Here is a 21308-nt window from a genome sequence, read left to right on the forward strand (position 1 = left end):
CTATCGTGACCCTAAATAGGATAAAACGATGGTAAAACAGACAATGAATGAGTCGATACTTCGTGTTCCAGCCTTTAAAGTGGGTGAAGACAGAGGCTCACAGGGCGGCACGGTGGCTAAGTGGGTAGCACTGCCGCCTCACAGCAAGAAGGGTCCTGGGTTCAATCCCCAGGTGCGGTGGTCCGGGTCCTTTCTGTGTGGAGTTTGCATGTTCTCCCCGTGCCCGAGTGGGTTTCCTCCCACAGTCCAAAGACATGCAAGTGAGGTGAATTGGAGACACTAAATTGTCCATGACTGTGTTCAATATGGCCTTGTGAACTGATTAACCTTGTGTGGTGAGTAACTACCGTTTCCTGTCATGAATGTAACCAAAGTGTAAAACATGACGTTAAAATCCTAATAAACAAATAAACAAACAGAGGCTCACATTTAGTGGTTCGTTATTTTTTATATTTAATTATATATTCATTTTGCTTAGTAATTAATAATGCTATTTTAATGATACTTTTATGCTGTGGACATGAAAAACAAAAGGTGCATTTTTTGTAAACCGGAATTCATTCGTTTGGGTTTCGATCAGATCAACCAATCAGCGAACGCGCTGGGAATTGTAGTTCTTTATCTGCACTCGGTGCACTTCCTGAAAGGCTTCCAGTCATCGGAAAAAACTACAAATTCTGTGTCCACACCTTGCGAGTCTTCTGAAAACACAGAACCTCACCTATTTGGTTTGTGGATTTTAGGCTTGCTGTACAAAAACTTCCGTCTTTCATTTCATACGATAATCGGCGTACTAACGAGCGGTTTTATCTTCAAATTTCACAAAACTGTACAGTAATAAAGATTACAGGTAAGACGAATTGGTGTTTTTATCGTTAGTAAAACACTTCAATGTTTATGCGTTAGTGGGTATTAAAGTGCGGCTTGTACTGGTTCCGTCTCCATTGTATCTGTATTATATAAATAGTGTACACTTTATAGGGTGTGTAGCGCTTAACTAATCCACTAGGTAGGTCACATATGAAGGGAGAGCGGATGTTTTCGACTCGGCCCTCTCTCTTGCGCTACCATTAGCTAACTGTGCTAAAAGGTGTTTGGCGAGAAGCTCTTGTTGTATGAGTCAGCGATCTCGACACCGTCCATATTATTTTGAAAAGGTTTTAAATGATTAGAATTAGTGATTTGATTAAGATTTTTAAAGATTTTTAAACCAGTTTTACTGAAAACAGGTTCATTAGTAGAAGCTTTGATCAACATAGTGCAGCGCGCCCCCTGCTGGCCCGACCTGTTATAGCAGTCAATCTCATAACAGCTCTCTTCTTCATACACTGATCAGCCATAACATTAAAACCACCTCCTGGTTTTTACACTCACTGTCCACTTACCATATAGAAGCACTTTGTAGTTCTACAATTACTGACTGGAATCCATGTGTTTCTCTAAATACTTTTTTTTTAGCCGGTATCACCCTGTTCTTCAATGGTCAGGACCACCACAGAGCAGGTATTATTTAGGTGGTGTGCTGGTATGAGTGGACTAGACACAGCAGTGCTGATGGAGTTTTTAAATACCGTGTCCACTCACTGTCCACTCTATTAGACACTCCTACCTAGTTGGTCCACCTTGTAGATGTAAAGTCAGAGACGGTCGCTCGTCTATTGCTGCTGTTTGAGTCGGTCATCTTCTAGACCTTCATCAGTGGTCACAGGACGCTGCCCACGGGGCGCTGTTGGCTGGATATTTTTGGTTGGTGGACTATTCTCAGTCCAGCAGTGACAGTGAGGTGTTTAAAAACTCCATCAGCATTGCTGTGTCTTATCCACTCATACCAGCACAACACACACTAACACACCACCACCATGTCAGTGTCACTGCAGTGCTGAGAATGATCCACCACCTAAATAATACCTGCTCTGTAGTGGTCCTGTGGGGGTCCTGACCATCGAGGAACAGGGTGAAAGGGGGCTAACAAAGCATGCATAGAAACAGATGGACTACAGTCAGTAATTGTAGAACTACAAAGTGCTTCTATACGGTAAGTGGAGCTGATAAAATGGACAGTGAGTGTAGAAACAATGAGGTGGTTTTAATGTTATGGCTGATCAGTGTACACCGTTTTGTGCAAAAGTATGTACACCCCTGCTCAAATCCCGTGTTTCGGTGGTTGTGTGAGTGAAACTCGACACTCACCTAAACCGAGAAAGCAATTAAATTCAAAACTTTATTTCAGTATGTACTTCAAGAGGTAAAAGATCTGTAAAATGAAAAAATATATATAATTAATTCAAGAAAAAATACAAAATTCTCTAGTGGTCTGATAATTCTGCTGCTCACTTTATTAGGAACACCAATCTGATATGTCCATTCTTTAGTTAGACTATAAGATACACCAAGCATACAGATGAACTTTGTGAATATACAGTTACTGACGTAGTACATAGAAATAGTACCCTATTTATAAATGGAAAGGAGCCCCCATAGGACCCGTACTGACCACAGATTTCATGTCATCTGGCATCAGTGGGTCTTGATCGCCCAGCAACCTGTCTGCAGTTGGTGGCTTGTCCATCCTTGGATCATTGTGACTGGGTTCTTACCATGGCTGCCTGTGACACCCCTTGTTTGGGAAATACCTCAACACATTATGATCGTTTGATCATAATGAACTGGTCCTTATCAAAGTGAGTCAGGTCTATGCTGATTAGATCTGCTTCATTTAACACGTGAACTATGAGGAGCCCGACATCTAATAGATCCCTCACCCTTACGTCCTTACATGCACCAGTGCTACAGAATAGTCAAGTCAAGTTACATTTATTTATATAGCGTTTTTTACAATAGACATTGTCTCAAAGCAACTTTACAGAATCCAGGACCAACAGACCAAAAACACCTACTGAGCAAGCCGAGGGCGACAGTGGCAAGAAAAAACTCCCTTAAAATTACAGGAAGAAACCTTGAGAGGAACCAGACTCAGCAAGGCCCCCATCCTTCTTGGGTGGCCTGCAGGATACTTTAAATAAATAGGATTTACACAAATCATACAACACAAAATTAAATTGAACTGAAAGTTATAACTAGCAAAAAACTTTATTGTTCAGTCCAGTCAGTCCAGTCTGTGATGAAGTCCATTGTAAGTTCTGGACATTTTGGGTGCAAAAAACACGCCAGGTTGCCATCCCATCTAGTAGGAGCAGCATTGTTGGCACTGCAGTTTTGACTTGCAGTCTTTAACCTCGAGAGGGTAAACAGAATAGAAGGTACAGTGGTTCTAATGTTTTGGCTGATTGGTAAAGCCTTTGACCTTGACTGTATATTATATCTAATAAATAATAAATTAATAATTAATTGGATCTCACCACCTCTCTTGTGTAGTAAATAGAGATGGGACGATCGATCGGCTACGAATCGGTATCGGCCGATTTTTAATCAAAATATGCTATCGGCGATCGGCGATATTTCCTAAAAGTAGCCGATCCGATCGTGTGATATATAAAGACCACGTTAAGCTTAACAGCTCAGTGGATTGATCCAGACTTTGAGCTACGAAGCACCAACCATCACATCACCATTCATCAACCATCGTACAGAAACCATCGTGAAAGCTCTTACGATGTAATTTTGCTGATTGTAATATTTACTTTAAAAAGATAATTCAACCCGGTCACATCTGAGTCGATTCTATCAGCACGTTATATAAACTCCTGGTTCACTTTGGTAAATCGTAAGCGGTTCTTACTTGTGATGTAGATGAGAACAGAAAACGTTACAGAGCCAATCAGAGGCAAAAGTTTATTCATTACCAAATTCGTTAGTTCAGGATCATCTGCTGAACTTTTAGAAAACTTTTAGCTCCTTAGACGGAACGAGTCTGACTCGGTTACAGATCTGTGGTAATAGCAGTTTAATGAAGCTTTTTAATGTAAGAGAGTCACACAAAATGTTCTGTAGTAGCTGGTGTTTATTTAAAACCACGACATTTAATTAATAACAGTAAACACGGAGAGATAACTGAGAAGAGAAACTTACGCTTCACATAAAAACGAATCAACTCATGAATCAATGAATCACTTATAGCGATACTGTGAACAAAGCGTGTGTTCTAAAGGCACAAACACACACACACACACACACGCGCGCGCGCTGCTCCGGTTTATCTTTACTGTGAGGCTCTTTTTAAGTTCATTTACTGCTAATCACCCCCCCCCGATCGGAATCGGCTATCAGCCGATGTCCCTGAAAGGAGATCGGAGATCGGAATCGGTGCCAAAAACCCCGATCGGTCCATCTCTAGTAGTAAATATTCAGACTGTACCTCTGTGCCCTGGTTCCTGACGTATCGAGTTGTGTTGGGTGTCAGTATTTTGTCCTCTAATGCAGGGTGCATTCTGTCACCGTGTGTTTATGGCATCGGGGCACCGTGCCAGCCGCGAGTCCTCGCCCGTCGTGTAGAACTAATGTGGCTTGTAACGGGCTGCTTCGTTTAAACAGTGAAGCTTTTTGACTGGGAGGAATGGCATCGTATCACCACCCTTCTGTCTTCATATGCTTGGTGCTCGTTCACCTTTCATAGCAGCAGTCACTTGAATAGAGGACGTGTTTGTTAAACCAGTGCAGCTGCTCTTATGTTGGCTGTAAAATGTACTACATGACCAAAAGTATGTGGACACCATTTATAATCCATAGTTTTTGCAGTTTAACACAATATTAACATGTCTCAGTGAGCTGCTGAGCCTTCTGTATGGCTGGCAAAGCAACCAGGTTTAGATCCACACCTGCACTCACTGTATGTTTGGTTGGTGCTGAACACACTGTGACCCTGACCAGGATGAAGCAGTTAGTGTTAAGAACTAAAGCATAAAAATCAGACATGCAGCATGTAGTATTGGTGCCACACAGCACCAGGACTCCAGGCACCTGGGTTCAAACCTAATGAACAGTCACTGTAAACAACCTATAGGTTTGAGTGTACTGTGTCGAGGCTGTTCTGCACTGCCTGTCCGGGGATCCACCACAACCCTGACCAGGATTCAATGGTCACTAAAATGCTTTCAATGTTGGTCACTGTTCTACGTGATCAGGGTTGTGGAGGTGTAAGCTTCACCTGCTGTCAGATTTTTGGGAGATGCGAGAAAACTTAAGCGGACATTAAGAGAACATGCCAAACTTCTTACAGATGTGATCGTACATGTGGTCTAAACTTCGGTCTCGAGGATCCTGGTGCTGTGTAGAGAGGTGTAAATCATGCCATGTCGGCTGTAAAGTATGGTGGAGGAGGAATAATGCCATGAGAGGGAATGTCTTAATGCTCCAGAATACAATGCCATTTTGGATTAATTTTGGGGAACAGTTTGGGGAATGCCCTTTTCTGATTTACAAGGGAGCTCCCTGAAAGACAGGTTTAGTCTCCTAACTCAATCTTAGACCTTTGGAATGCTTGAATTGGAACTCAGACTGTGCATAAAGCCTCATCAAATCAGCCCCTGACACCAGTAATAATGTTAACGATGAATGCAAGCGAATTCCCACAGTCGTGGTACTATATCTAGTGAAAAGCTTTTGAAACGAGGACTCGATGATCTAATATGTTTGTTATTTTGCAGGTGACGTCTCGGCTCGAACTGAGCATGCTCTGTAGTGAATGAAGCCCCGCCCCATCTCTTATTGCCACGACAACGATGACAATGGAAGAGATCAAGAATGAAGCGGAGACGGCCCCGATGGTTTCCATGACTCTCTACACCGTCATGTACCCGGTCTTCAATGAGGTACAAAGATACGTACACTACATTGCCAAAAGGATATGGACACCCCGGGGTATTTGTAGCCTAGAGGTTAAGGTGCTGGTCTAGTAATCGAAAGGTCACTAGTTCAAGCCCCACCACTGCCAGGTTGCCACTGTTAGACCCTTGATCAAGGCCCTTAAGTCTCAATTGCTTAGACAATGTGCTGTCACATTACTGTGAGTCGCTTTGGATGAAAGCGTCTGTGAATCAACCGTCTCGCATGCAGACGTCTCGACCCGCCAGCAGAGGCCGCAGTTGCTGCAGAAACGGGGAACCAGTTTGACCCCTTTTCTGAATGGCTGCCTGTCCTGGGATCCACCACAACCCTGATCAGGATTAAATGGTCACTGAAATGCTTTCCCAGTTGGTCACTGTTCTCCCTGATCAGGGTTGTGGTGGTGTTAGCTTCACCTACTGCAGGTTTTTGGGAGATGAGAGAAAACCCAAGTGGTCATTACATTTACATTTACGTTTTTTGCTCTTAGTAGACGCCTTTATCCAAAGCGACTTAGAGTACTGTGACAGCATACAGTCTAAGCAATTGAGTGTTAAGGGCCTTGCTCAAGGGCCCAACAGTGGCAACCTGGCAGTGGTGGGGCTTGAACCGGCAACCTTCTGATTACTGGACCAGCACCTTAACCACTAGGCAAAATAAATAGCAATGATAAAAGCGTCTGTGAATCAACGTCGCTCATGCAGACGCCTCGACCCGCCAGCAGAGGCCGCAGTTGCTGCAGAAACGAGGAACCCTCTTTCGACCTCTTTCTTCCAGACGGAGCCAGTCGTGTCTGTGTCAGTGTGGGTGCAGGGCTGGTCGAACATTGGGCAGAGATTACATTCCTAATGTAATGATTTTAAAGGTCCAGAGGATACTTACTAGCAGAAGTTAAATCAGAATGACTGGACGCTTCATGGACGCTTCATAAGAATGAATGATCTGTTTATTTAATTCGATGAAACATCCTGTTCCTGCCAAAGATCTCAGTGTTTGTGTCTGAGCTGTAAATCAGGAAGGTAAAAGCACTGACGCCGTGTGTTTTTGTTCTCCTGCAGTTGGAGAAAGTGAATTTATCTGCGGCACAAACGCTGAGAGCTGCTTTCATCAAGGTAAGAACATCTCACCTGGAAAACAGCGAGCCAAGTCACTTTTGTTTCATCGATTTTTGTCCAAAACTTTGCAGTTTGATGAAGTTTGAGGCCTGAATCACAAGCTGGATTTGCTTTACTGTGAAGATCTCTAAATATATCTAAAGATCTCTATAGATCTCTAAAGTTCTCCAAAGATATCTACTGGTCTCTAAAGGTATCTAAAGATCTCTTAAGGTCTCTAAATATCACCTAAGATCTCTAAAGGTCTCTGAAGATCTCTAAAGGTCTCTGCAGATCACTAAAGGTCTGTAAAGGTCTCTAAAGGTATCTAAAGATCTCTAAAGGTCTTTAAAGGTATCTAAAGCTCTCTAAATATCTCTAAAGATCTCTAATTATCACCAAAGATTTCTAAAGGTCTCTGAAGATCTCTAGCAAATATCTCTTAAAGATCTCTAAAGGTCTTTGAAGATCTCTTAAGGTATCTAAAGGCCTCTGAAGATCTCTGAAGGTCTTTGAAGATCTCTAAAGTTCTCTAAAGGGCCTCTGAAGATGTCTGAAGGTATCTAAAGATCTCTGAAGGTATCTAAAGATCTCTGAAGGTATCAAAAGATCTCTTAAGGTATCTAAAGATCTCTAAAGGTCTCTGAAGATCTCTTAAGGTATCTAAAGATCTCTAAAGGTCTCTGAAGATCTCTGATCTGTTCACGATGCAACACGTTTGGTTGTTCCTTCATTTATTTTTACTCATACTGGAGACCAGACTGAAATTCCACCGTACCGGTCGCTGAATACTTTCACGACATCACATACTCGCATCTTGGAGCAATTTAGAGCAGCCAATCCACCTTCTGCCTGCTTTAGAAGGTTGAAGGGAACCATATACATGTAAACATGTACTATTGTCCACATACAGCCACTGTCATTGAGGATCAAATCCAGGTTCCCAGGACTCATGTTGGTGTGCTGCACCCACCCGTCTTTGACTGTAACTTTCTCCACTGTTCCACTGTTACTCGTCTATCTGAGTGATTCAGCAGAGATCGATTCTATTCAAAATCAACCCTACAAAACCAAAAAGTGTGCAGAAACTGCAGTACTTTATAAATCCACTGTACATGTGTATAGGCTTATCATTAGTTTTTTCTTTCCAACGATGCGACAAGATAAATAAATTCAACTTGGTCGCTGCTTAGTACAGTTACAAGGCAATGAAATGCAGTTAGCATCTACTAGAAGTGCAAATGGTAGCATTGTGCAAAAAACTAAACAAAGAAAATCAAAAAACTTACAGATCTATGGTTAGTGTAAAAATCATAACTATAGCTATTTACATATATGGTATTAGATCTATGTACATAGTAATGTATACTTAATAATAATAATAATAAGAATAGGAATACTAGGTTTACATGACTATACATAGGGTCTTGATGGGTATATACACCGATCAGCCATAACATTAAAACTACCTCCTTGTTTCTACACTCACTGTCCACTTTATCAGCTCCACTTACCATATAGAAGCACTTTGTAGTTCTACAATTACTGACTGTAGTCCATCTGTTTCTCTACATACTTTTTTAACCTGCTTTCACCCTCTTCTTCAATGGTCAGGACCCCCACAGGACCACCACAGAGCAGGTATTATTTAGGTGGTGGATCATTCTCAGCACTGCAGTGACAATGACATGGTGGTGGTGTGTTAGTGTGTGTTGTGCTGGTATGAGTATACCAGACACAGCAGTGCTGCTGGAGTTTTAAATACCGTGTCCACTCACTGTCCACTCTATTAGACACTCCTACCTAGTGTGTCCACCTTGTAGATGTAAAGTCAGAGACGATCGCTCATCTATTGCTGCTGTTTGAGTCGGTCATCTTCTAGATCTTCACCAACGGTCACAGGACGCTGCCCACGGGGCGCTGTTGGCTGGATGTTTTTGGTTGGTGGACTATTCTCAGTCCAGCAGGGACAGTGACGTGTTTAAAAACTCCAGCAGCGCTGCTGTGTCTGATCCACTCATACCAGCACAACACACACTAACACACCAGCACCATGTCAGTGTCACTGCAGTGCTGAGAATGATCCACCACCTAAATAATACCTGCTCTGTGGGGGTCCTGACCATTGAAGAACAGCATGAAAGGGGGCTAACAAAGCATGCAGAGAAACAGATGGACTACAGTCAGTAATTGTAGAACTACAAAGGGCTTCTATACGGTAAGTGGAGCTGATAAAATAGACAGTGAGTGTAGAAACAAGGAGGTGGTTTTATTATGCAGATATGTGTGAGGTAGATAGTTTTATGTAAAGTGCAGGTGTTAATGATAATAAATAATAAATAATAGGTCCAGTGAGTAGTCCAGGGTGTTAGTGGTGTTAACGGTGTAGTGTTGTGTTCAGCAAGGTGAGTGAGGTGGGGAGGAAATTGTTCTTAATTTCTGCTCTTTTGTTTCTGAGCATTGCTGAGGTTCTGTAAGGAGTTCGCATATAAACAAATAAATAAATAAGTAAGTAAGTAAGTAAGGGGTTCTCAGCCTGCGGAACGTGATCCGTCGACGACCTTCCTCTGTTCTGTACTGATGAAAGCACTGAAATGTCTGCAGGCGGAGAAGGAGAACCCAGGTCTGACTCAGGACATCATCCTGAAGATTTTAGAGAAGAAGAACGTGGAGATCAACTTCTCCGAGTCTTTGTTACGCATGGCTGCAGACGACGTGAAAGGTGCGTTCAGATCCCAGACCACAGACATCCCAAGTCTCCCGGAAGTTCCAAAAGTCTCCCGCATAAACATGGCGGCTCCCTGATGCCCGCAAGTCAGATAAAATCTCCCGGAATCTAGAACGAGCGGCCAAGAGTGCACGCACGCACGCGCGCGCACGCACACATGCAGGCGACACTATGTAAGGAACACAAATCATCATCTAGTTATACTTTCTAGTGCACTATGTAGTGAACATGAATGTGTTATCTAATACACTATCTAGTGCACTATGTAGGGAACATCAATCCGTGATCTGATATACAATCTAGTGCACTATGTAGGGAACATAATTAATTATGTAATACACTATCTAGTGCACTATGTAAGGAACACAAATCATCATCTAGTTATACTTTCTAGTGCACTATGTAGTGAACATGAATGCGTTATCTAATACACTATCTAGTGCACTATGTAGGGAACATAAATCCGTGATCTGATATACAATCTAGTGCACTATGTAGGGAACATCAATCCGTGATCTGATATACGATCTAGTGCACTATGTAGGGAACATAATTAATTATGTAATACACTATCTAGTGCACTATGTAAGGAACACAAATCATCATCTAGTTATACTTTCTAGTGCACTATGTAGTGAACATGAATGCGTTATCTAATACACTATCTAGTGCACTATGTAGGGAACATAAATCCGTGATCTGATATACAATCTAGTGCACTATGTAGGGAACATCAATCCGTGATCTGATATACGATCTAGTGCACTATGTAGTGAACATAATTAATTATGTAATACACTATCTAGTGCACTATGTAAGGAACACAAATCATCATCTAGTTATACTTTCTAGTGCACTATGTAGTGAACATGAATGCGTTATCTAATACACTATCTAGTGCACTATGTCGGGAACATAAATCCGTGATCTGATATACAATCTAGTGCACTATGTCGGGAACATAATTAATTATGTAATACACTATCTAGTGCACTATGTAAGGAACACAAATCATCATCTAGTTATACTTTCTAGTGCACTATGTAGTGAACATGAATGCGTTATCTAATACACAATCTAGTGCACTGTGTAGGGAACATAAACCAATTGTCTAATTCACTATCTAGTGCACTACGTAGGGAACATAAATTCATATCTAAAATACAATCTAGTGCACTATGTAGGGAACCTAAATCCATTAACTAATACGCTATCTAAAGCATTATGTAAGTAACATAACTCTATTATCTTGTACACTATCTAGTGCACTAAGTAAGGAACATAAATTCTTTTTTAATATACAATCTAGTGCACTATGTAGGGAACATAAATCTGTTATCTTTCACACTATCTAGTGCACTATGTAGTACACATAAATGTGTTTGTGACACAAACAGTTAGTTTAGTAGCTCAGTTAGCAGCTCCTAAAAGTTCTGTTATCACCCATAATCCTTTGGTGTGTGCGAGAGGTTTTTTTTCTTTTTTTTTCTTTTTTTCTTTGGGCTTGGGGGGGGGTCGTGGGGGTCGTGGTCGTGGTTACCTCCCTGAAATGAGTTTTTGCTACTTGGGATGTCTGCAGACCATCCCGGCTGCCACAGATTCACTCTCTGTCCTCTAGGTGGAGCTGTGTTCCTACAGTTTCTGCCTCTGTTCGGCGCTCACATTTCCTCCTCGTCATAATTTAATTTCCTGCTCACTGCAGCCAGTTTTTTTTTTTTTTGCTCACATCTTCAGATTTATGCTGGTAATGAATTCACAGACACACTCGCGCTGGAATGTGAAATTTCACTCCATCCCCAAACTGGGGCCGTTTTCATACCTTAATCCCGTCTTTGTAATCGCTTCCTGCACTCTGTGTGTGTTTGACTGTGTGTGTTGGGATTAATGGTTTAGTGAAACTGGTATAAAACCCCGCTGCAAAATTTGTTCTCGTTAATCTACTTTACGCGCCAGCTAGCGAGCCAGGCGTCGTATCTCTCAGCGCTGATTTCAGCCTGGAAAAATCCATCCTTGATCTCGGAGGATCTCGCTCTGCTTTGTGTTTTCCCTAAACAAGATTTATTCCCCCCCTCGTCGTTTCTAATCGAAGTAATCGTCACGTCGTAGGAGCTTCAGTTACGCCTTGGGAGTTTGGGAGTCGGACTAAACGGCTAACGTTTAGTTTAGTGGACGGAACAATGCGCGATGCTCTGGGGAGTGATGCTACACGCGGTATTGTGGGCTTAAATAAAATCCTCAGACACTGCAGCTTTTCCCACTTCAGTTTTTTAAAGAAGTAAAGTTGCTCCAACTTTTTCTGCAAACCAAATCCCAGCAGCTGTCATTGTTTAGGTTTATTTATGCATTTTTTTTCTTTTTTCCCCCTGATTTAGAGTAGCGAATTTGTGGGCGGCACAGTGGCTAAGTGGGTAGCTCTGTCACCTCACAGCAAGGAGGTCCTGGGTTCGATTCCTCAGGCAGGGCGGTCCGGGTCCTTTCTGTACAGAGTTTGCATGTTCTCCCCGTGCCTGCGTGACTTCCCTCTGGGTGCTCCGGTTTCCTCCCACAGTCCAAAAACATGCAGTCAGGTTAATTGGAGACACTGAATTGTCCTATAGGCACCGAGCCACTAGGATGCATAATCCAGAGCATTGTAGTGCCGGTCCCAAGCCCGGATAAATAGGGATGGTTGTGTCGGGAAGGGCATCCGGCGTAAAAAAAACGGTGCCAAATCGATAATGCGGATCACGATCCGCCGGCGACCCCTAACGGGAGCAACCGAGGAAATGGGGAGAGTAGCCAATTTGTCTTTCACTGCTGGGAGTCCCGATTGCGTCCAACATAATTGGCTCTGTCTGGGAAGGAGGGTGGATGGCGGGGCAGCCTAGTCATTGGGAGGCGCAGTCATCAGTGCACTCATAGTGCTGGTCCCAAGCCCGGATACAGTAAGGAAGGTTGCGTCGGGAAGGGCATCCAGCATAAACATGTAATCATTTACATTTTAGCTAATCATCTGCATTGTTTTTTTATATACACCAATCAGCCATAACATTAAAACCACCTCCTTGTTTCTACACTCACTGTCCATTTTATCAGCTCCACTTACCATATAGAAGCACTTTGTAGTTCCACAATTACTGACTGTAGTCCATCCATTTCTCTGCATGCTTTGTTAGCTCCTTTTCACCCTGTTCTTCAATGGTCATGACACCCACAGGACCACCACAGAGCAGGTATTATTTGGGAGGTGGATCATTCTCAGCATTGCAGTGACACTGACATGGTGGTGGTGTGTTAGTGTGTGTTGTGCTGGTATGAGTGGATCAGACACAGCAGCGCTGATGGAGTTTTTAAACACCTCACTGTCACTGCTGGACTGAGAATAGTCCACCGGCAAACAGCGCCCCGTGGGCAGCGTCCTGTGACCACTGATGAAGGTCTAGAAGATGACCAACTCAAACAGCAGCAATAGATGAGTGATCGTCTCTGACTTTACATCTACAAGGTGGACCAGCTAGATAGGAGTGTCTAATAGAGTGGACAGTGAGTGGACACGGTATTTAAAAACTCCAGCAGCGCTGCTGTGTCTGATCCACTCGTACCAGCACAACACACACTAACACACCACCACCATGTCAGTGTCACTGCAGTGCTGAGAATGATCCACACCTAAATAATACCTGCTCTGTGGTGGTCCTGTGGGGGTCCTGACCATTGAAGAACAGCATGAAAGGGGGCTAACAAAGCATGCAGAGGAACAGTCAGTAATTGTAGAACTACAAAGTGCTTCTATATGGTAAGTGGAGCTGATAAAATGGACAGTGAGTCCATAGAAACAAGGAGGTGGTTTTAATGTTATGGCTGATCAGTGTACAGATGTTCAGTACAACAAAATTCTTTCTTCGCATATCCCAGCTTGTTTGGAAACTGGGGTCAGAGCGCAGAGACAGCCATTGTAAGGAGCCCCTGAAGCTGAGAGGGTTAAGGGCCTTGCTCAAGGGCCCAACAGTGGCTGGATGGCAGAGCTGGGATTCAAACTCTCAACCTTTTAGTTAATAGCTCAAAGCTTTACCCACTAGGCTACAACTGTCCCTTTCAACAGAATATTAGCGCACGTTTATTCGATCAGCCTGAAACAGGGTTTTCTGTTTTTTTCCCTCTCGCGAGTGGCGCACATGCCAGGCGTCAGTCAGTAATGGAGTGCAGTGAGGGCTGTAGAGATTGGTTGGAATTTGTTCCACAGTGCTGCAGTGATGGATTCGAGCGCACTCGTTTTTCACTGGAACTAAGCAGGGCTGTCGGACTGAGTTTCTGGGATTGGTGCTCCGTTATGATGGGTGTCGGCTGCTGTTACGCTGATGTACGGGTATGTCGTGTTTCTCAGAGTACATGATTGACAGGCCGGAGCGGGAGTTTCAGGAGCTGAACGAACGAGCTCGAGCGCTCAAACAAATCCTCAGCAAAATCCCCGACGAGATCAACAACAGAGTGAGCTTCCTGCAGACTATCAAGTAAGTGCTAACACACACACACACACACACACTAACACACACACACTAACACATCTTGAAGTTTTGCGAGTGTTTCCGGGTGAAATTGGACCTCCATGACCCTGACCAGGATGAAGCGGTTGATGAAAATAAAATGAAATGGAAATTCAAACACAACAATATGCTGATGCTCCCACCACCGTGCTTCACTGTGCTCTTTTGGTTTGGTGCTACTGGGATCATAAGTGACTCTTCTTTCTTCAAACAAGCAGCTGAATTATTAGCCAAAATTATATTTCAGTTTTATCTAGACGTCGTTCTGATTTGTCTAAATGATGGCATGCTAATTTTAAACATGTTAGCATGGTTTAGCGTGTGCTGTAGGAGGTGCCAGCATGGAGCCCATAAAATAAATAATTAAAGTAAAAACATAATGGTAATAAAATAGTACAAAATAGTAAAATTAGTAAAAATAATTTTTTTAATTTTTTTAATTTAATTAATAAATAATAATAAAAAATAACAATATAATAATAATACGTTTAAGTAATACAATAATAAATATCTTTGATATATATAAATCATTAATAGCAAAAATAACAATAAATGAGTAAAAATAGTAGTACATAGTAATAATAATAATAATACTTTATATTAAAAATTTTATATTGGAAAATTAATAATAATTATAATAAAATGGTAAAAATACAAGTAAAATAATAATAATAATTATTTTAAATAGTAAAATTTAATATTGATAAATTAATAATAAAAATAATAATAAAATAGTAAAAATACAAGTAAAATAATAATAGTAATTATTTTAAGTCATAAAAACGTTAATGTAATAATTACAAAAATAATGATATAGTAAAATGACTAGTAAAATAATAATAATAATAAAAATAATAATGATAATAATAATAATAAAAAATAAATAAATAAATAAAATAATAATAAATAATAATAATATAATAAAATAAAAATAATAAGAATAAAATGAAAAATAATAACAAAAATAATAAGAATAAAAAATAATAGTAAAAATAATAATTAATAATAATAAATAATAATAAAATAATAATAATAATAATAATAAAATAATAATAAAAATAATAAAAACAAAAATAAATTAATACATTGTGTTTTGATTGTTTTACTAAAATATGTTTTTTAATTCAGTTTTATTACTGATGAATGTTTTTGTACAGAGACATCGCCAGTTCTATTAAAGAGCTTCTGGATACCGTCAACACCGTCTTCAAAAAATACCAGTACCAGAACAGGAGGGTGAGTGGACACACACACACACACACACACACACACACACACACAGATTAAGGACGTTGAGTGAGGTGTAATGAGTGCCGCCTGGCAGGATGATGGATGTTAATGAGAGCTGTTTTGTGTCCTGCAGGCGCTGGAGCATCAGAAGAAAGAGTTTGTGAAATATTCCAAAAGTTTCAGCGACACTCTAAAAACTTACTTCAAAGATGGAAAGTAAGTACAGCATCACCACGGCTTTCCCAATGCTCCCTTTCACTACAGCGTTCCCAACGTTCCTTTTCTCACCATGACAATCCCTCTCTCACCACGACGTTCCCATCGTTCCCTCGCTCACCACAACGTTCCCTCTCTTACCACGACGCTCCCTCGCTCACCATGACATTTCCAACATTCCCTCTCTTTCCATGACGTTCCCAACGTTCCCTCTCTCACCTCGACGTTCCCAATGTTTCTTTTTACCCCAACGTTCCCTCTCTCACCTCGACGTTCCCTCTCTCACGACAGTGTTTCCTCTGTCACCTCAACGTTCCCTCTCTCACCTCACCGTTCCCAACGTTTCCTTTCACTACAGCTTTCTTAACGTTCCATCTCCCACCACAAAGTTCACGATGTTCCCTCCCTTACCACCCCGTTCCCAACATTCCCTCTCATCACAGCATTCCCAACAACCCCTCTCTCACCACGACGTTCCCAACATTCTCTCTCTAACCACAACGTTCCCAACGTTCTTTTTCACCACAGCGTTCCCAACGTTCCTTCTCTCACCACATTTCCTCTCTCACCACGATATTTCACTATGTTCTCTCTCTCACTGTGATGTTTCCTCCCTCACCACAACGTTCCCAACATTCCTTCTCTGACCACGATATTCCCTCTCTGACCACGATATTCCCCCTCTCACCACAACGTTCCCAACATTCCTTCTCTCACCACGATAGTCCCTCTCTGACCACGATAGTCCCTCTCTCTCCACAACGTTCCCAACATTCCTTCTCTCACCACGATAGTCCCTCTCTGACCACGATAGTCCCTCTCTCTCCACAACGTTCCCTCTCTCACCACGACATTCTTTTTGTTTTTCAGGGCAAACAACGTGTTCGTCAGTGCCAACCGCCTGATCCACCAAACCAACCTGATCCTCCAAACCTTCAAAACGGTTTCATAGGACTCGGCTCATTTTAATCTGCTCTCATTTTTAAATCTAGGATCAGATCTTTATATAAACGTGTAGGAATGTTGGGGAGGTTTATTAATTTATGAAGCTTTTGGGACGATCACTGGGATTCTCTTTTACTTTTCTCCTCCAGCTTCTTTTCATTTCCTGTAATGACCAGGTTCAGATCCTGGACTTTTTCATGTCATTTTTAATTCTCCCTTTTTATCATCTGCTTTTGATTCAGAGCTTCAGCTGAATTTCCCCTGATGGTGGTGGGAAAGAAGAGCAGGATTTTCTTTCTGTACATACTGGACTTTCACAGATGCTCTGAGCTCTGACGATGGGAGATTGTATATTAAATTAATATTTGGTAGCAGAAATATTCAAATAAATATAATAAAACTCCTGTGTGATGTTCTAATGTTTCTTTATTAAAGATATAAAGATATTGGTGTATATATCATTCATTCTTATCATTATAAACATAATTAAAATTAAGTTTTTTTAATATAAATACAGCACGGTGGCTTAGTGGGTAGCACTGTTGCCTCACAGCAAGAAGGTCCTGGGTTCGATCCCCAGGTGGGGCGGTCCGGTTTCTTTCTGTGTGGAGTTGTTGGCATGTTCTCCGTGTCTGTGTGGGTTTCCTCCGGGAGCTCCGGTTTCCTCCCACAGTCCAAAAACATGCAGTCAGGTTAATCTGAGACATTGAATTGCCCTGTAGGTGAATGGGTGTGTGTATGTGTCTGCCCTGCGATGTACTGGCGCCCCGTCCAGGGTGTTACTGTGTTCCTTGCGCCCATTGAAAAGCTGGGATAGGCTCCAGCGCGCCCCTGAAAAAAGACAAAAAAAAAGAAAAATAAATAAATTAAAGAAAATTAAAAAATAAAAGAAAAAAGACAAGAAAGAAATAAGAGAAAATAAAGAAAAAAGACAAGAATAAATAAAAGAAAATAAAGAAAAAAGACAAGAACAAATGAAAGAAAATAAAGAAAAAAAGACGAAGATAGAAAATAAAGAAAAAAGACAAGAAAAAAAAGTCAAGAAGAGAAATAAAAGAAAATAAAGAAAAAAGACAAGAAATAAAAGAAAAAAGACAAGAAGAGAAATTAAAGAAAATAAAGAGAAGAAAGAAAAGGTTTAAGATGAGATCAACCCATAAATTAGCATATTTGAAAGACATTGTTCTTGTGTAAAAGTTCTGTTATAAATAAATAAACAAATTAATTAAATAAATACGTTTTGAACAGGTGAGGTGATGGTGGTGCTGGAACCAGAGACCTTCCAATTTCTATATATCGAGGATATCGATGGAACGTCTGTGACAGGATTTAAAGCTCAGCTTTACGGGTGGAAGCTCTGATCAGATCAGTCTGATTATCTTGACCCATTAAATAATGTGGAGAACTCGGACACGATTCCTGTAGAGGCCAGTTACGAGAGAATCCATCATCTCAGCGATGTTTCACTCTTCTGCTTTTATTCACTCGTTCATTACAATCATTGCTGCTTCTTTCTTCAGATCAGATCTCACAATCTAGTTCTGTCCAGATTTATCACCTCTTACTACGTCCGAGACTCCGAGCAGCACCGTATCTAACACACACTCGGTCTGACGTGTGTAATAGCCAACCGCTTCTTACACACACAGTAGTGAGGATCTTTCTCTGGCTGCTTAACCTGATTAGACCTCAGCTTTAGCTCATGGACAGATGACCTTCCATTCTCCAGAATTTTCTGATAGGTAGTGAAACTCATTGTTCCTGTTATAACAGCAGGTTTTTCAGGTCCTGGTGCAGTGAAGCACCTGCACAAGATGAAGTGATCAGTGATGATGACAGTGGAATCACATCTACAGTCTCAGGTGTTTGTATTGATGTCAGCAGGTGGATTGTGTGTGCCGTGTTCATCATTAATTCATTATTAAGTGAAGGACGCCTCCTCACTTCTCTTTTTCTAACTGGAACTTCTGACCTTCCAAATCCGGTGTTGTTGGGCTCCCGGGGTGATGGTTTGTTGTGGAGTTTGTGTGTGTGTGTGTGTGTGTGTGTGTGTGTGTGTCTGTGTAAGAAAAAGACAGAGAGAGAGAGAGAACAATTGTTTAAGGCCCTAGAGAGTGGAGGTGGGTGAGGGTTGTGGAAACTGTAATAAAACTTTTCCCACTGGCTGTGTGTGTGCGTATGTGTCTGTGTGTGTGGTGGGTGTGTGTGTACTGTATGTGTGTGGTGTTCTGTGTTGTGTACTGTGTATTCTGTATTAGTGTGTATATAAGTGTGTGTGTGTGTTGTGTATGTGTACTGTGTATGTTGTGTAGTTTGTGTGCCTGTTACTCTGTATACCGCATATAGCTGTGTACGTGTGTGTACTGTGTACCGTTACTGTGTGTATTACATACATAGGTGTGTGTGTACAGAGTATGTTGTGTAGTGTGTACTGTTACTGTGTGTATACTGTATGTAGGCATACGTGCGTGTAATGTGTGTGAGTGTGTACTGTTACTGTGTGTATATTGTATGTAGGCGTACATGTGTGTAATGTGTGTGTGTGTGTGTACTGTTACTGTGTGTATACTGTATGTAGGCGTACGTGCGTGTAATGTATGTGTGTAAGTGTGTACCATACATAGGTGTGTGTGTACAGAGTATGTTGTGTAGTGTGTACTGTTACTGTGTGTATACTGTATGTAGGCGTACGTGCGTGTAATATGTGTGTGTGAGTGTGTACTGTTACTGTGTGTATAACATACATAGGTGTGTGTGTGTACGGTTACTGTGTGTATACTGTATATAGGAGTGTGTGTGTGTACTATTACTGTATGAACATTGTGTATAGGTGTGTGTGTGAGAGTGTGTACTGTAACTGTATGTACATCGTGTTTAGGTGTGTGTGTGTGTGTGTGTTTGGGGGAGGGGGGGAGGTATACCCAAGGCTCAGATAAACTTTCCTCTGGTGCCCAATCTGGACACATAAACATCTCGTCCTCGTCCTCGCCCTCGTGCTTGTCCACGCTGCTGTGTTGCCTGGAGACACGACAGCTTTAAAAGAGCCCATTATAAAGAACAAAGTTGTGTACTGTGTGTGTGTGTGTGTGTGTGTGTGTGTGTGTGTGTGTGTGTGTGTGTGTGTGTGTGTGTGTGTGTGTGTGTGTGTGTGTGTGAAGGGATTTAGCAGCACTAACACACTGCTGCTGGACGTTCTCTTCACTGGAGTGTACAGAAGCACTTTTACGTTGTGGGATTTGAAATCAGCGCTGAAACACCTCAACTTTTTTCATCAGGATTAGAAAAACCTTCAGAACCAAACGGGCCCGAATTCACCCAAAGGATTATGGGTAGGAGCCTCTTATATCACTTTATCATTCTTTTTTCTCCTTATCAAATGTAAAGTTCAGTTCTTCTCTGGTTCCTTTGTTACGTCACTAAACGTGGATGAATTTTATGATGATTTTATTCTCAGGCTGTTGTAAGATTCTCTCATTTTATCATCAGGGTAAAAATGTTGTGGTACGAGGAACACACCAACTAGCCAAATGTATGTGGACACCCTTCTTTATGATTAACATCAAATTCATTTAACAGAATCATGTATGTTAAATAAATGACATACCTTCACAACTGTGCTCCAGGCTGGACAGGTTTAATGTGCCTGCACAGAGCCCTGAGCCCTGACTGTATATGTGTGTGTGTTTGTGTGTGTGAGTGTGTATAGGTGTGTGTGTACTGTTACTGTGTGTACATCATGTATAGGTGTGTGTGTACTGTTGCTGTGTGTACATCATGTATAGGTGTGTGTGTACTGTTACTGTGTGTACATCATGTATAAATGTGTGTGTACTGTTACTGTGTGTACATCATGTATAGGTGTGTGTGTACTGTTACTGTGTGTACATCATGTATAGGTGTGTGTGTACTGTTACTGTGTGTACATCATTTATAGGTGTGTGTACTGTTGCTGTGTGTACATCATTTATAGGTGTGTGTGTACTGTTACTGTGTGTACATCATGTATAGGTGTGTGTGTTTGTGTGTGTGAGTGTGTATAGGTGTGTGTGTACTGTTACTGTGTGTACATCATGTATAGGTGTGTGTGTGTACTGTTACTGTGTACATCTTGTGTAGGTGTGTGTGTGTGAGAGAGAGAGTGTGTATACTGTATATAGGTGTTTGTGTGTGTGTGTTTGTACTGTTACTGTGTGTACATCGTGTGTAGGTGTGTGTGAGAGTGTGTATACTGTATATAGGTGTGTGTGTACTGTTACTGTGTGTACATCGTGTGTAGGTGTGTGTGTGAGAGAGAGTGTGTATACTGTATATAGGTGTGTGTGTGTACTGTTACTGTGTGTACATCGTGTGTAGGTGTGTGTGTGAGGAAGTGTGTATATAGTTGTGTGTTTGAAAAGTCTGCTTATTCAACATCAGTGCCTGACCACACAAGTGCTCCTTTAACCAGGACAAATTCCCACAGACACGCTCCAAAATCTCATGGTAAGCCTTCCGGTAAATCTGTAATTTTGGAGTAAATCTGAATTGATGACCATGGTTTTGAAATGTGATGTGAAACTAGCTAATGGTCAGGTGTCCACAAACTTCTTGACAATTTATATTGCTTTAGCTTTTAGACACACACTGCCTTTTACTTCAATTTTGAGGCAAATCACATGTTTTAGTGTGAAGATTATAATAAAAGACTAAATATTTAATGTTTATTTTATCTGCACACAAACCAATTCCAAAAAAAGTTGGGACAGTTAATAAGTAAAGTAAGGGTGACATGGTGGCTCGGTGGGTAGCTCT

At 41.4% G+C, this 21308-nt stretch overlaps 1 protein-coding gene across 1 annotated transcript; it reads left to right on the forward strand.

The window, feature by feature from the left end:
- Nucleotides 1-707: 707 nt before the first annotated feature.
- LOC134323534 (programmed cell death protein 10-A-like) lies at nucleotides 708-16923 on the forward strand. The gene is made up of 8 exons (XM_063005071.1): nucleotides 708-850; nucleotides 5604-5768; nucleotides 6840-6893; nucleotides 9480-9597; nucleotides 13967-14093; nucleotides 15284-15362; nucleotides 15490-15572; nucleotides 16443-16923. Exons 2-8 carry the CDS (start codon nucleotides 5679-5681, stop codon nucleotides 16522-16524), a joined length of 633 nt encoding a protein of 210 aa, XP_062861141.1. The 5' UTR covers nucleotides 708-850; nucleotides 5604-5678; the 3' UTR covers nucleotides 16525-16923.
- Nucleotides 16924-21308: the final 4385 nt, after the last annotated feature.

Source organism: Trichomycterus rosablanca, chromosome 11 (genome assembly GCF_030014385.1).
Source record: "Trichomycterus rosablanca isolate fTriRos1 chromosome 11, fTriRos1.hap1, whole genome shotgun sequence".
Lineage (NCBI taxonomy): Eukaryota > Metazoa > Chordata > Actinopteri > Siluriformes > Trichomycteridae > Trichomycterus > Trichomycterus rosablanca.